Source organism: Nerophis ophidion, linkage group LG22 (genome assembly GCF_033978795.1).
Source record: "Nerophis ophidion isolate RoL-2023_Sa linkage group LG22, RoL_Noph_v1.0, whole genome shotgun sequence".
NCBI lineage: Eukaryota > Metazoa > Chordata > Actinopteri > Syngnathiformes > Syngnathidae > Nerophis > Nerophis ophidion.
This window is the reverse complement of record NC_084632.1, coordinates 16239446-16254497: the sequence shown is the minus strand read 5'-3', so window position 1 is coordinate 16254497 and position 15052 is coordinate 16239446. Positions and strand designations below refer to the sequence as shown.

The following is a 15052-nucleotide window of genomic DNA, read 5'->3' as shown; positions in this document are numbered from 1 at the left end:
GGCATCCTGACCAGATGCCCGAACCACCTCATCTGGCTCCTCTCGATGTGAAGGAGCAGCGGCTTTACTTTGAGTTCCTCCCGGATGGCAGAGCTTCTCACCCTATCTCTAAGGGAGAGCCCCGCCACCCGGCGGAGGAAACTCATTTTGGCCGCTTGTACCCGTGATCTTATCCTTTCGGTCATGACCCACTCACCTTGGACAATTCAAAACCAGCATTTTCCAAGTTCCAAAAAAATTCCAGAAATTGTCCGAGTTCCAGATTTCCAAAGCCCTATTTTTAGCTTTTCCAGGAAATTTTTCCCATTTTTCAACCATTTTGGACTATTCCACCTTTAAAACATTCCTCTTAGTTGGGACAAAAATTGTTTATTTTTTTGAAATTCGAAATACCCATTTAAATTCAAACTGTTACAACGTAAAAATTATTCAACCGATTCCAAAAACTCTTAACACCAACCAATTCATATCATCTAGGAAAATTGTGCTAGTATAATTTCTGTTTTTTAGGAATTCACGGTTTTCCCGAAATTTCCAAATCTCTAGGGATTCACCATTCAAATAAATGGACATATACATAATTCTACAATCTCCTAAATTCTCAAAAATGTTCGCATTTTTTCACCCACACTTGTCTTCCCATATATCTAATGTAAAACATGTTTTCCCTTTCAAAAATTCCCAGTTTTCCTGGGGTTACCCCACTGGATATTAGATTTCAAAACTAGCATTTTCCAAGTTCCAAAACAATTCCAGTCATTTGCGGAAATCCAGATTTCCAAAGCCCTAATTTCAGCTCTTCCAGAAAAGTTTACAAATTTTTCAAACATTTTGGACTATTCCACCTTCAAAACATTCCTCTTAGTTTGGACAAAAAAAGTCATATTTTTTTGGTACAAAATCACAGGTTTCCCAAAATTTTAAATACCCATTAAAAAAAAAACTGTTGCTACGTCAAACATTTTCAACCATTTCCAAAAACTCTAACACCAAACAGTTCATATCATCTAGGAAAATTGTGCTGGTATCATTTTTTTTTTCTTTTTTTTTGTAATTCACGGTTTTCCCGAAGTTTCCAAATTTCCAGGGATTCACCATTCAAATAAATGGACGTATTCATAGTTCAGAGCATCTGGTCAGGATGCCACCCGAACGCCTTCCGAGGGAGGTGTTTAGGGCACGCCCAACCAGGACACGTTGGGAAGACTATGTCTCCCGGCTGGCCTGGGAACGCCTCGGGAGAGGGAAGTCTGGGCTTCCCTGCTTAGGCTGCTACCCCCGCGATCCGCCCTCGGATAAGCAGAAGAAGATGGATGGATAAACTACAATAGGTCTTAAATAAATTAGTCGACATGTGATTGAAGTGTAGATTCCCAGCTTTAATAAACAAGTTTCATTAAAAAAATGCCTTTTACCATTTAGTCTTGGATTGTGCCATTTTAGCAGAGCACTGCACAGTATTTGGACAAAAATAGTACCATAAAATAAAAGATAATAAAGAATTGCATAATTTTCTATTATGTACAGTAAGTGAAGTGGTAGACGATTGTCAGAAAGCAAACTATTGTCGTATTTGCTGGCAGACTGAAACCCTTTGCCGCGAAACAAAAAGACTGACATGTGCAAAGTGATTGTCTTTTATCCGTTGTATGAATACAAGATGTTTGCCTATTGTTAAATCTCGTACTCAGTGCAAGTGGCATCACCCGAGGCTATTGTCATGAAGACCACATTGTCGAGAATACGTAGCTGTAAATTGCGATAACGAATCGCCTTGTAACCTTCTCGAGTCAAACGGCCTCTTTAGGCCCTCTTGATTGGCGCATTATGAGACACAAGATATTACTGACAACCGTGGTCTTCATTCAGAAGCAGTAAGGCCTCTTGGGTTGTGATGTCACCGACAGACCAGATGCAGAGACCGTTTACTGTGAGACTGTTCAGACGTGGCTGGAGTGGGTCCACAATTAGAGAGGTGGGCAAGCTCCCAGCGTCCCCTCTTGCTCGTTACCCAGTTATAAGGCATGGTTGGACCCTGGGAGTTAGGTACAAGCGGACTGCCGGGCCACAGAGTCCCAGATAGGAATCCCATTTCATAGCTGCAGAATTAATTTCATGCTTTGCTATAAGCTCCGAGCCACTCCATTGGATTGTTAGGCTTTATTACGTGTTTCGATTAAACCTCGGACCTGCCAGTAGCCAGTCGAGCGTTGTCTCTCGAATTAAAGCTGCACAGTCTAAATCCTCCGTATTTAGCCAAACAAGCCGTTTAGCCTTACCACTTACTGTAATTGTGCTAGCTTTTTAGATGTATTGGAGCATTTGTTTTATATGCTGCCTGGACATTTGGCATCAAGGAAGATTAATTTGATAATGATCCCCAAACGCGGCCGTCCTGCTCATTGACACTGCTGATGCGAACACATTTATTTGCCGATTCCAAATGCTTCGGTTGCTTGAGAGGCATCCAACGCTCGTCTGTGCATCGATGGCCATTTTAAGCCGGCAGACTCGCGTTTCAAGTCGATTTAAGGGACAGATCGAGGTTCATATTAACAGACACAGTTTTGAGTCTGCAATGGCTGAAATGTCATCTTGTCCATGATCTGTTTTTGGAAGAAGTGTTACCGACTGCGACGGGACTTTAGTGGAGCAGGACCGATCCGAACGTACCTAATGACCAGTGAATTGTGGCTCATTCAGTCCGAGCTGCGTTACCGTCGACTTTCCATCCTTTGGAATATACATTTTTTAAACATATAAAATGTATTCCCAGTTTTAACTTCCGTATTTTTCGAGCTACAGAGTGCACCGGTATTTAGGCAGCAACCAGCAATTTTTGACATATCCGCACTGGACTTCAAACCACATTGATTGATTGATTGATACTCTTATTAGTAGATTGCACAGTACAGTACATATTCCGTACAATTGACCACTAAATGGTAACACCCAAATAAGTTTTTCAACTTGTTTAAGTCGGGGTCCACGTTAATCAATTCATGGTAAACAGATATATACAAAACAGAAGAATATGTTCATGTCTATTTACATACTTTAGTTGTTTCCAAACGGTGTCTGTAACACGGCAGTAAAACGGTTGATCAAATAAAACAGAAGTCATCGTCATGGACCCTCTAGCTGCAGTAGCTAGCACTCCACTCAGCTAAACAGACTCAATAACTCCACTATGACGTTTTGGTGAGTTTACAAAACTGGAAAAATTAAAAAATAATGCAATTTTAAGGTAATAATAGTAACACGGACACATTAGCCTATTTGTTAATGCTAACGATGCTAGCTTGCTTACATTAGGATAGCACGTACAAACATGCTTGAAAACACTCCCACAGCCATCGCACATGTGATGCTTTAGTAAATATGAATCATTTCAGTTATATTGTAAAATTAACTTAAAAACGGTATGAAGGGTTATACTTCCGGTTGAAGGCACAAAATAGGAAGTACATTTACAACCCGCAGCAACTTAAGTGAGCGGACCCGTCCAAAAGACGGCGCCATACCACGAACATAACAAACCTGTACAGTGTCTCTGTCGGTGTTCCGTGAAAACTTTGTTGACTATTAAACATCCGGAGAGACGGTAATCACTACTACTCACTTCGTCCCCATGGTTGGGAAAGCAGTCAATCTCTCGCTTTAAGCCAGGCCTGGGCAATTATTCGGACTCGGGGGCCACATTTAGAGAAAAAAAATATGTCTGGAGGCCGGTATATCTATTTTTAGGGACACTAATATAAAACTTCACAATAATGTCTGATTGAATGCTAAAAACGTTATCACAGACCGCCTTAAAAAACGTAATGGAAGTTTACATTTTTCTATGAAGGATTAAACACTGAATATTGACAAAATATGAACGTCACACCCCCATTCGATCGACATATTTTACAATCAAGTGAAACGCAACAAAAATGCAACAAACTGTGAAATATGAACGCGAAAGGTACAAAATAAACCCAACTACAATCTAATATATTACCAAGCTTAAGAACTTTGTTGTGAAAAGCTCCTTCTGCGTCCGTGGAAAATCTTCCCGACCACACTGCTTGGTGCCTCGTCTGAGCCGCAGTGACATAGATGACCATATTAACTAATTAGATGACCATAGTAACTAATTATATTACCGTAGTAACTAATTAGATTACCATAGTAACTGGTATATCATCCATAAGCACAGATTCTAAGCATTGAAATACTTTGTATTGTTCAAGACTTATGGTCATTTTAAAACCTCACTGCACATCCTAATGGCAGCTACAGTTTCCATCTTAAAGATCTAAAATAATTCTTTGAGAATGTCCGACGGGCCGGATTGAAAAGCTCAACGGGCCGCATATGGCCCTTGGGCCTTAATTTGCCCAAATCTGCCTTAAGCTAATGCTAGCAAGTATGACCAGATTTTTTTAGTTGGCTCTTACGAGGTTCATTGTGGCGTTTGCTACGGCGGGAAGACTCGTCACCCGAATTTTTGTCCGCAACCAAAAGCACAAAAGTTAGCCGAGTGTCGGCTTGTATTCCGAAAAACACATAAGCCGAGGTACTAGTGCAGGGGTCGGGAACCTTTTTGGCTGAGAGAGCCATGAAAGCCAAATATTATAAAATGTATTTCCGTGAGAGCCGTATAATATTTTTAACACTGAATACAACTGTCGGGTTCAAACACTGATGACATCTATTAAACAGACAAGAAGCAAGGAATCAAACAGAGACAGGATTCAATTTAGCTCAACGAGGAGAAACGCTTAGATCTGTACCCTTGTTTAGTGTCGTCCCACGCTCTGACAAGAGAATTCTACGCCTCCTCTTTTATTTGGACTTTACCTGATTACAACAACTAAATGAGTGCATCTCTTATACTTTTTAATAACATTGTTATTCTGAAGGTAAACAATAATAAATCAAATACTTTTGACCATTAATGCGACTTCTTGAACAGGTGTGATAGAAACGGATGAATGGATTAAAATGCTTGAGAATGTTTTATATTTTGATCGTTATTTTTAACACTGTGATTACCAGCGGAATTATTCATTACTTATCGTGTTAAGCAACGCCAGCTAAGATTTATCTGAGATCAAAAGAGCCACATCCGGCTCGAAAGCCATAGGTTCCTTACCCCTGTACTAATATAATGTGAAGCTTCAAAAGAACCCCGTGTTAAGTATCAGTGGAGGTTCTTCCGCGGTTCTACAGTTCGAGAATCTATAATCCTACTGCTGGTCTTCTTCATGGCTAATGCACTTTATCAAAGCTGCGCCACAGCCAGTCTTAAAGTGGGGACTGGGGGCTTGTGTGCGACGATAGCCCCGGCCGCTGTCACATTCGCCGTCTTTATACTACATCACAAAGATTGAGGACTGAGCAATCATTGTTGGCGTGGAGAGTTTCCAAATACAATACGGGCAGAGGAAATAAGCTGGAAGGTTCCAAATCCAGTAAAACCGTAAGTAAATAAGCCTTTTGGACACAGAGAGAGGATTGGAACTGTGTGTGAGGTCTTGACCTATTTGTCGTCAACCCCAAGACTCTCTGATTGCCGACCACAAGACTCTCTGATTGCCAAACACCTGCGCTTTTTATCGTTTTTACCAAAAGTGACCAACATTTGCGCAGTGCCGTTAAAATTGTACGGATTCCCTGGGACGCGTTCTCTTCCCCCAGGTCGCCTGTTCCGTGCGAACTTCAATCTGACAGTAAGCTCCACCAGGGCTATGAAATGGGATTTATTTCAACAAATTGCGCTTGTGGCATGCGGCAAAAAAACCCGACAACCTCCCCTCTCACAGTCTTGTGGACCTCTCCGGCCCAAACATACACGAGTATTAAGCAGCCCTGAATACAGCAGAAAGCTAACCATAACCTTTTTCTCTCAAATCTGGCTTAAATTTCTGTCAAAAGAACTCCAAATGGAAGGTGCATGCTTCAAATTTTGTTATAACTGTCCAAATTGGTCAATAAGAGAAAGCACTTGCTGTAGTCCAGGGCTGGCGGTAAGAAAGTCTGTAAAATGTTGTTAGTGGGAGCCAGGTACGTATGATGCAACGCCTGTTGTCATTGTTTTGATGTTTTTTTTCCCCCTGCATATGTAAAGTATTATGTTTTTCTATGTTTTCCTGGTTTATTTTAAATCATGATTTACACAAAAATCATCCAATACCCCATGACTTATTCACTATATTTTTTGTTGTATTATTAGTATTATTGTATTATTATTATTATTATTATTATTATTATTATTATTTTATTTTATTTTTGTGTGTGTGGATATTATAATTATTTTCTCAGTTGTGCAGTTTTTGCATGGAATAACACCTTGTGTAATAATGAACAGGGCATAATACTGAGTCTATTCTCTCCTTTTAGAGCCAAGATTTAAATCTACAGATTAGTCTGGGTGTTGTTCACAGATTTTATATCTACGTCTGAAACAGGGGTGTCCAAACTTTTTCTACTGAAAAATGAAATAAAGTTGGAGGCCTTTTTGATATTTTTCATTGTAACCATTAATGCTTCCATCAATGTTGATGAACGCTCAAGGCTTGGGGACCCAAAAGGGGTTTCCGTCATTAAAGTGTAAAAATAAGTCATATGTTAACAAATTGTTTTGCTTTCAACTAGAGATGTCCGATAGTATCGGACTGCTGATATTATCGGCCGATAAATGCTTTAAAATGTAATATTGGAAATTATCGGTGTCTGTATCAAAATGACCTTTTAAAACGCCGCTGTGCACACGGACATAGGGAGAGGTACTGAAGCTAACCAATAACAAATAGAATACTTTTTACCATTAATGCAATTTTGCTTTAAAATGTGATATCGGAAATTATCAGTATCGGTTTCAAAAAGTAAAATTTGGGACTTTTTAAAACGCTGCTATATGGAGTTGTATACGGACGTAGGGAGAACTACAGAGCGCCAATAAACCTTAAAGGCACTGCCTTTGCGTGATTTCTACGGCTTTTCACACACACAAGTGAATGCAACGCATACTTGGTCAACAGCCATACAGGTCACACTGAGGGTGGCCGTATAAACAAATTTAATACTGTTACAAACATGCGGCACACTGTGAACCCACACCAAACAGGAATGACAAACACATTTTGGGAGAACATCCGCACCATAACACAAAAAAACAAATACCCCGTATCCCTTGCAGCACTAACTCCGCCCACCTCAACCTCCTCATGCTCTCTCACGGAGAGCATGTCCCAATTTCCAAGCTGCTGTTTCGAGGCATGTTAAAAAATAATAATGCACTTTGTGACTTCAATAATAAATATGGCAGTGCCATGTTGGCATTTTTTTCCATAACTTGAGTTGATTTATTTTGGAAAAGGCACAAAATTCGATTGATTACATTGTTTAATGCATCCAGCAGGGAATCACAACAAAATTAGGCATAGTAATGTGTTAATTCTACGACTGTATATATCGGAATCGGTAATTAAGAGGTGGACAATATCGGAATATCGGATATCGGCAAGAAAGCCTTTATCGGAAATCTCTACCGCTTAAATATATATACATCAACTTCAGATCTATCTGTTGACATTAAGTTTTAATTTGTTGTATGTTCCATACCCTTTTTGTCAAAACCCTCTTTAATTAATTAACAAAAACACATTTGTAGTATGTTCCTCCCCCAAAAAAATAATCAAAACGGAATATTTGATGTAAAGTAATTAGAGCCTTAAAAAGAAAAATTAATTGATAACAACATTGCTTTTGGTTTATTCTTATTGTTTACGAAATAATAATCAGACCCACCCATAAGAGTGTTAAGTTAAGTGTCAATATGTCAATACATATTGCATTTAAATCTTTAGACCAACTTCAGATCGTTTTATTATATCTTAAGCAATGACAGTTTTAAAGTAAAAAAAAAAAAAAAAAAAAAAGACAAAAAACTTCGACATTGCAGCTTTCTGTTGATTTCAATATTGCAACATTTTTTATTTATTTTTTAAGTGTCTGATGGACCTTTAAAAGATTAGCTGCGGTCCGCACTTTGGACAACCCTGGTCTCGAGTGTAATTTAGTCATTATCTTACATTGAGAACAAAACTGCACGCGATCCACCTAAGATAAACACAGCAAAAGTCAGCATAAGTGATCATGTAAAGATTGAATGAATTTATGTTGGCCTCTTTTGTGCATTTACAAATGTTTTGGGACAGGTTGCCTAGGAAATTAAAAATAGAGGCTATCGTTCCATGACAAGAAATATAATATGTTTTAATTACACATTACAAGATTCATTATTACACTTTATCAGCTTTTATCAATTTCTCCATTTTTGTCCACATTTGCTTGGTTATTATTTTCCATTTGTTCCAAAGTTTGTATCCCAGTTTATTTTCGCAATTTTATTTGTTAAAATTGTTATCCTTTTTTTTCCTCCCCCAAATTTCCTTTTTTATCATTTTCTTTATCTCTCCCATCTTTTGTATGTTTTTTGTTTTCCACCCCTTCCTCCCTCTTTACCCGTCTACCCGGTTCTCTACTCCCTCCTCCTGTCCTGTCCGCCTCGCCAGATCCTTCAGCCCCCCCTCAAGACATTAAGTGCAGCAGCACCAGCTCCACCACCTTGCTGGTAAGTTGGCGCCCCCCGCCACTGAGGAGCCAGAATGGTGTCCTGGCGGGGTATAGGGTGCGCTACCACGTGGTGGGACAGGCGGAGGGCGGCGCTGACGATGTGGAGCCGATGGAAGAGCCCACCGTGCCTGCCTCCGAAGAGCAGGTGCTGCTGCAGCGATTGGAGAAGTGGACCCAGTATCGCATCACCGTGTCTGCCTTCACGGTTGTTGGACCGGGCCCTGAAAGCGAGCCCTTAAGCTGCCGGACGGATGAAGACGGTACATGAACATCTAATGTCTTTATCAGTGGGTTTTAAACTTTTTTCAGATAACACTTGTCTCTTCAAGTACACCCATAATGACCAACATTAAACTTCAGTAGCGTAGTAGGCCTAAGTATTCATTAAAAATGAATCGGAGGTTATATTTAAGTATGTTTCATAAGTATAACCATTGTAACAGGGGGTCCCCAAACTATATATATATATATATATATATATATATATATATATATATATATATATATATATATATTAGATTAGAGAGTTCCTTCAGGAAAATTAAAATTTTCAGCACAATCCCATTCAAGATTAGACAAACATTACAGGGAGACAGAACAGGATGGGTGACGGGTCTGCCGGCTTCCAGCGCCCCTTACAAAAAAGGTGAAATACAGGTAAACGGGGAGGGGAATGGGAGAAAAAAATAGAAGATTAAAATAAAATAAAAAAATCGGTTTAAGCCTGGGCCCTGGAGAGGGGGTCCAGACTGAGGCCAAGGGAACAAAACAACTCATAGCCATAGTACACATCCTTCTAACATGTGTGTAAGAGGGAAACATCAAAGAACACAAAGGACATGAAAGACATTAAAGTAACGGAGCTGATGTAACCAGCCACTTCTACATACAGCTAGGAATAAAAACTAAAAGAAACATATACACAGATATATACATATATATATATATTTATATATATTTTGTTGGGTTTTGACCCGTTCTTCCTTCGGTCAACGCCCCCAGATTGTTTGATGACACATAAGCTGGTTTTAAATCAATCAGAGACAGAGGTTGCTCATTTTTCTATTTTATTACCAAAGCGCCTTGGGAGAATATATATATATATATATATATATATATATATATATATATATATATATATATATATATATATATATATATATATATATATATATATATGTATGTGCACATATGTATGTATGTATATATGTATGTATGTGTATGTATATATGTATATTATACATATATATGTATGTATGTATATGTATATATGTAAATGTATATATATATATATATATATATATATGTATATATATATATATGTATGTATATATATATATATATATATATATATATGTATGTATATGTATATATGTATACATATATATGTATGTATATGTATGTATATATGTATGTATATGTATATATGTATACATATATATGTATGTATATATGTATGTGTGTATGTATACATATATATATATATATATGTATATATATATATATATATATATATATATATATATATATATATATATACATACATACACGTGTGTATGTATATGTATATATGTATATGTACATATATGTATATGCATGTATATGTATGTATGTATATATATATATATATATATATATATATATATATATATATATGTATGTATGTATGTATATATGTATATGTATATGTATATATATACGTATATGTATATATACGTATATCGATGTATATATATATACATATATATATATATATATGTATATATATATATATATTTTTCTATTTTATTACCAAAGCGCCTTGGGAGATATATATATATATATATATATATATATATATATATATATATATATATATATATATATATATATATATATATATATATATATATATATATATATATATATATACACACACACACACACACATATATTCCTAGACTTAAAGAGCGCACATGTCATGTTATATATGGTAAAATGCATTTTTGGACAATATGATTTGCCTGAGTGGCTAGGAGACGGTAGAAAATGGACAAGAAAGGACAGATTAAAAAAATAATAACAATAAAAAAATAAAAAAAAACATTTTGATTTTTATTTTTTTAACTTGGAACTTCCCGCGGGCCAAATTTTGGGGACCCCTGGTTTAAACAGTATCACTGTGTTTCTACACTACAAGCACTACGGTCGTCCTTCCTTTATCAGTTTATTGGTTCCCGACCTGACCGTGATGAATACATTTCTGTAAAGTAATTAATAAATCGAATATGTTCATAGTTTAAGCATAACAAAAAAATGTACAGCCGTCTAAATATATATATTTTTTTACATAATTATGTTCTCTAAACATAAAATAACACGCATTTAGTCACCTTTTACACTCGTTTCAAACAATACCCTAGTGTTTAGTGTGTTGTACTATAACGTACAGTACTCACACTGCAAAAAAGAACTGTCAAAATATAAGATGGAAGATTAGACTTCTGCAAAAAAAATTAAAAATAAACTGAAATTAACTAGCTGCGTGGACAAATAACTTCACTTGATAAGACCCTGCTTGGCACTCAGCATCAAGAGTTGGAATTGGGGGGTTAAATCACCAAATATTATTCCCTGGCGCGGCCACCGCTGCTGCTCACTGCTCCCCTCACCTCCAAGGGGGTGATCAAGGGTGATGGGTCAAATGCAGAGAATAATTTCATCACACCTAGTGTGTGTGTGACAATTATTGTTACTTTAACATCATAAATTAAGATTTGTATATCTGGAAATGAGCATAAATATATATTTTAAGCTGGAAAAAAAGCATTATTCCATTTGCAATTCCTAAATTAAACATCCTTGAGATTTTGCAGAATTTAAACTCGATTTTCTATATGAGCGTAAACCAATATATATTATGTGAATACTTATATTTTCGATTTTAACATTTTTAAACTACAATGGAACACACAAAATATATTTGTTTACTTACTATGGTACATTTTTTATGTATTTATTCACTGTTCTGTTACAGAGAACAAGGAAATGGGATAACATTGCTATTGTATTAAAAGTGTTAGGATTAAATAAACTCAGCTTCTTCCCACTCCTTTTCGGACGTGCTGAAATGAAACAACTGGAAACATGTGATGCATTACATTGTATCGTATGCATGTTCGAAAATAAACTTGAACTGAACTGAACTGAAGATTAGACAATGACTAAAACTAAGTTAATAGCTTTTAAAACTAGGTAAACTAGAAAATAATCTTGAAATAAAAATTAAAATCTTGGCAAGTGGCAAATAATTTGCAGTGCAACGGTGTCCCAGAGGAATCCCCAAGCATCACCCGGCCAGTACAACACAGCGGGAGAATACTTAATCACATCCTGGGTAATACCTCTAACAATGTGATAAAACCACAGGCGTAAGTTATTCGGTCAAATGTCCGTCAATTTGACACACTGCAAAAAGTCAGTGTTCAAAAACAAGAAGAAAAAAATACAAAAATGAGGGATATTTTATTTGAACCAAGCAAAATTATCTGCCAATAGAACAAGAAAATCCAGCTTGTCAAGACGTTCCAAAACAAGTAAAAGTAGCTCACCTCAATGAACCCAAAAAATACCTTAAAATAAGTATATTCTCACTAATAACAAGTGCACTTTTCTTGGTAGAAAAAAAGAGACCTTTTTGCTCAATATGTTGAAAAATATTCTTAAATTAAGCTGCATCATGATATTTTTTTTCATGCTTGAAGTAAGAAATGATTACTTTAAAAAAGCATTTTTATACTTGTGAGTGTTAATGACACAGCTTTGCAACAGTTGGTATTCTAGTTTCAAGCATGTTTTACTCAATATAGGTCATAAAATCTCAGTTACAAGCTGTAATATCTTACTGAGATCATTTAGGACCAAAACCCTTAAACAAGTAAAACACTTTACAGTAACATAAAATCTGCTTAGAGAGAAGAATTCTCTTATCAGACAGAAAATAAGCAAATATCACCCTTATTTGAGGTATTTCATCGTACTTAGATTTCAGATTTTGCAGTGCAGTCACAGCTACGACCATCAGCCTTGTTAGCATTGCACTGCATGCCTGATGTCAAAGATGAAGTGCATCAAGAGAGTTCATCTCCAACTCGCATTGCCCGTATCGCAGTTTTGTTGACATTAAGTGGCGTGTCGGTCCTGGAACGTCTTGTCCTTTTGGTATCGTTCACCTCATAGGTCGCCCGTGTGGAGATGTGTTATTGATGAGGCAGGAGTTAAGGATGAAATGCATCAAAAATGTGTTACCACCAAAAGTTGATTATTGCAGTGGAGATACAGTAGCGCCAAAATTAGCACTTGACCCGGAAACAGAATTCATGCTTGTTGTCTATCATTATCAATTGCCACAAAATACACTATTTTGCCAAAAGTACCCATCCAAATGATGAGAATCAGGTGTATAAAATCAAGCACTTAGGCATGGAGACTGTTTCTACAAACATTTGTGAAAGACTGGGAGCTCAGTGATTTCTAGAGCAGTGGAGACGCGTTCTCTGCAGTGATGAGTCACTCTTTTCCATCTGGCAATCTGATGGACGAGTCTGTGTTTGGAGAACGCAACATTTCGGACTGCATTGTGCCTAGTGTCAAATTTGGTGGAGGAGGAATTATGGTATGGGGTTGTTTTTCAGGAGTTAGGCTTAGCCCCTTAGTTCCATTGAAAGGAACTTTGAATTCTCCTGGATACCAAAACAAATTGGACAATTCCATGCTCCCAACCTTTTGGTAACAGTTTGGAGCGGTCCCCTTCCTCTTCCAACATGATTGTGCACCAATGCACAAAGCAAGGTCCATAAAGACATGGATGACAGAGTCTTGTGTGCATGAACTTGACTGGCCTGCACAGAGTCCTGACCTGAACCCGATAGAACACCTTTGGGATGAATAAGAACGGAGACTGAGAGCCAGGCCTTCTCGACCAACATCAGTGTGTGACCTCACCAATGTGCTTTTGGAAGAATGGTCGAAAATTCCTATAAACACACTCCGCAACCTTGTGGACAGCCTTCCCAGAAGAGTTGAAGCTGTAATTGCTGCAAAAGGTGCACCCACATTATATTGAACCCTATGGGTTAGGAATGGGATGGCACTTCAAGTTCATATGTGAGTCAAGGCAGGTGGCCAAATACTTTCGGCAATATAGTTAAATAGAAAACAAGACAAACGCTGCACTGTAATACTTATAAGACCTAATTCAGGCCAGAAATATAGACTATTGGTTAGATTAATTTTTTTTTGTTTTTTCCATTATTTGAACATTGTTGCAATAGACAATTATATTCTGATGGATGAGTCAAAATTGTGAGAATATTTCTGCACGGACTTCATGACTAGAGAGAGTGAAACAATATTTTTCCTTTATAAGCTACAGGAACACGTCTATAAAAAGCATATGTAAAGAAACCTCTTAAACTCACACTTGGGAAGACTTCGGCCTGTCGCTATCAAAGCATAATTAACCAAATGTATTTTACTACAGTTGTACCACCTCCGTGTTCGGGCTTTATCTGCCGGCTTTTAACAGAATCCCATTGCTCAGCCGAGAGCCGTTAAGCATTTATGGGTGCTTTCCCCCCAGCAAAGTCATATTTCTGCACGTTTATGGTGGCAACGGTAGGCTGGAGGTTGAAGAGACAGATGGGCGCCCACTGAGGCTTGGATATTCCAACTGTAAAAGGATGACGTAGGAGAATAAATCCCTTTTCTTGTCATTAATAACTAGTGCACGGGTGTCCTTGAGCATGACTTTCTGCAAAACAATAATTTAGCTGATAGACGGAGGGAAACACTGAATTTCTTTGGTAATGTGTCGACTGTTAGTTGCTAAATGAGCCAAAGGCCATGTTCAAACTGCAGGTCGTTTCAGGTAATATTTTCCCATATTATCAGATTTTATCAGTGTGATCAGTACAATTTATCTTTTTTTTTTGTGTGTGTGACCCAGGCCTCTCTCGTACGCGGGTATAAATATTATTAAAGGGGAACATTATCACCAGAACTATGTAAGCGTCAATATATACCTTGATGTTGCAGAAAAAAGACCATATGTTTTTTTAACCGATTTCCGAACTCTAAAAGGGTGAATTTGGCGATTGAAACTCCTTTCAATTGTTCGCTGTCGTCACAACAGGAAGCAATCTGGCATTTTCTCAAACACATTACACACACCAAGTCAAATCAGCTCTGTTATTTTCCGTTTTTTCGACTGTTTTCTGTACCTTGGAGACATTATGCCTCGTCGGTGTGTTGAACAGAGGCGGATTCAAGTTGACTTACGTGGAGTGTGCTAATCAGACATATCAATGGTCACGGCATGCTAATCGATGCTAACATGCTATTTAGGTTAGCTGTATGTACATATTGCATCATTATGCCTCATTTGTAG

General features: G+C 37.4%; 1 protein-coding gene across 10 annotated transcripts in view; it reads left to right on the top strand.

Annotated features, from left to right (window-relative positions):
• The window catches only part of ptprsa (protein tyrosine phosphatase receptor type Sa), a 701781-nt gene that overhangs the window by 518281 nt on the left and 168448 nt on the right, over positions 1-15052 (top strand). For 9 of the 10 annotated variants that reach the window (XM_061883335.1, XM_061883337.1, XM_061883336.1 and 6 more), the window contains one exon: positions 8565-8885. The exons of the other annotated variant lie outside the window; for it this stretch is intronic. In XM_061883335.1, coding sequence (XP_061739319.1) covers positions 8565-8885 — 321 coding nt within the window. The remainder of the gene's footprint in view (positions 1-8564; positions 8886-15052) is intronic. 10 annotated transcript variants of the gene reach the window in all.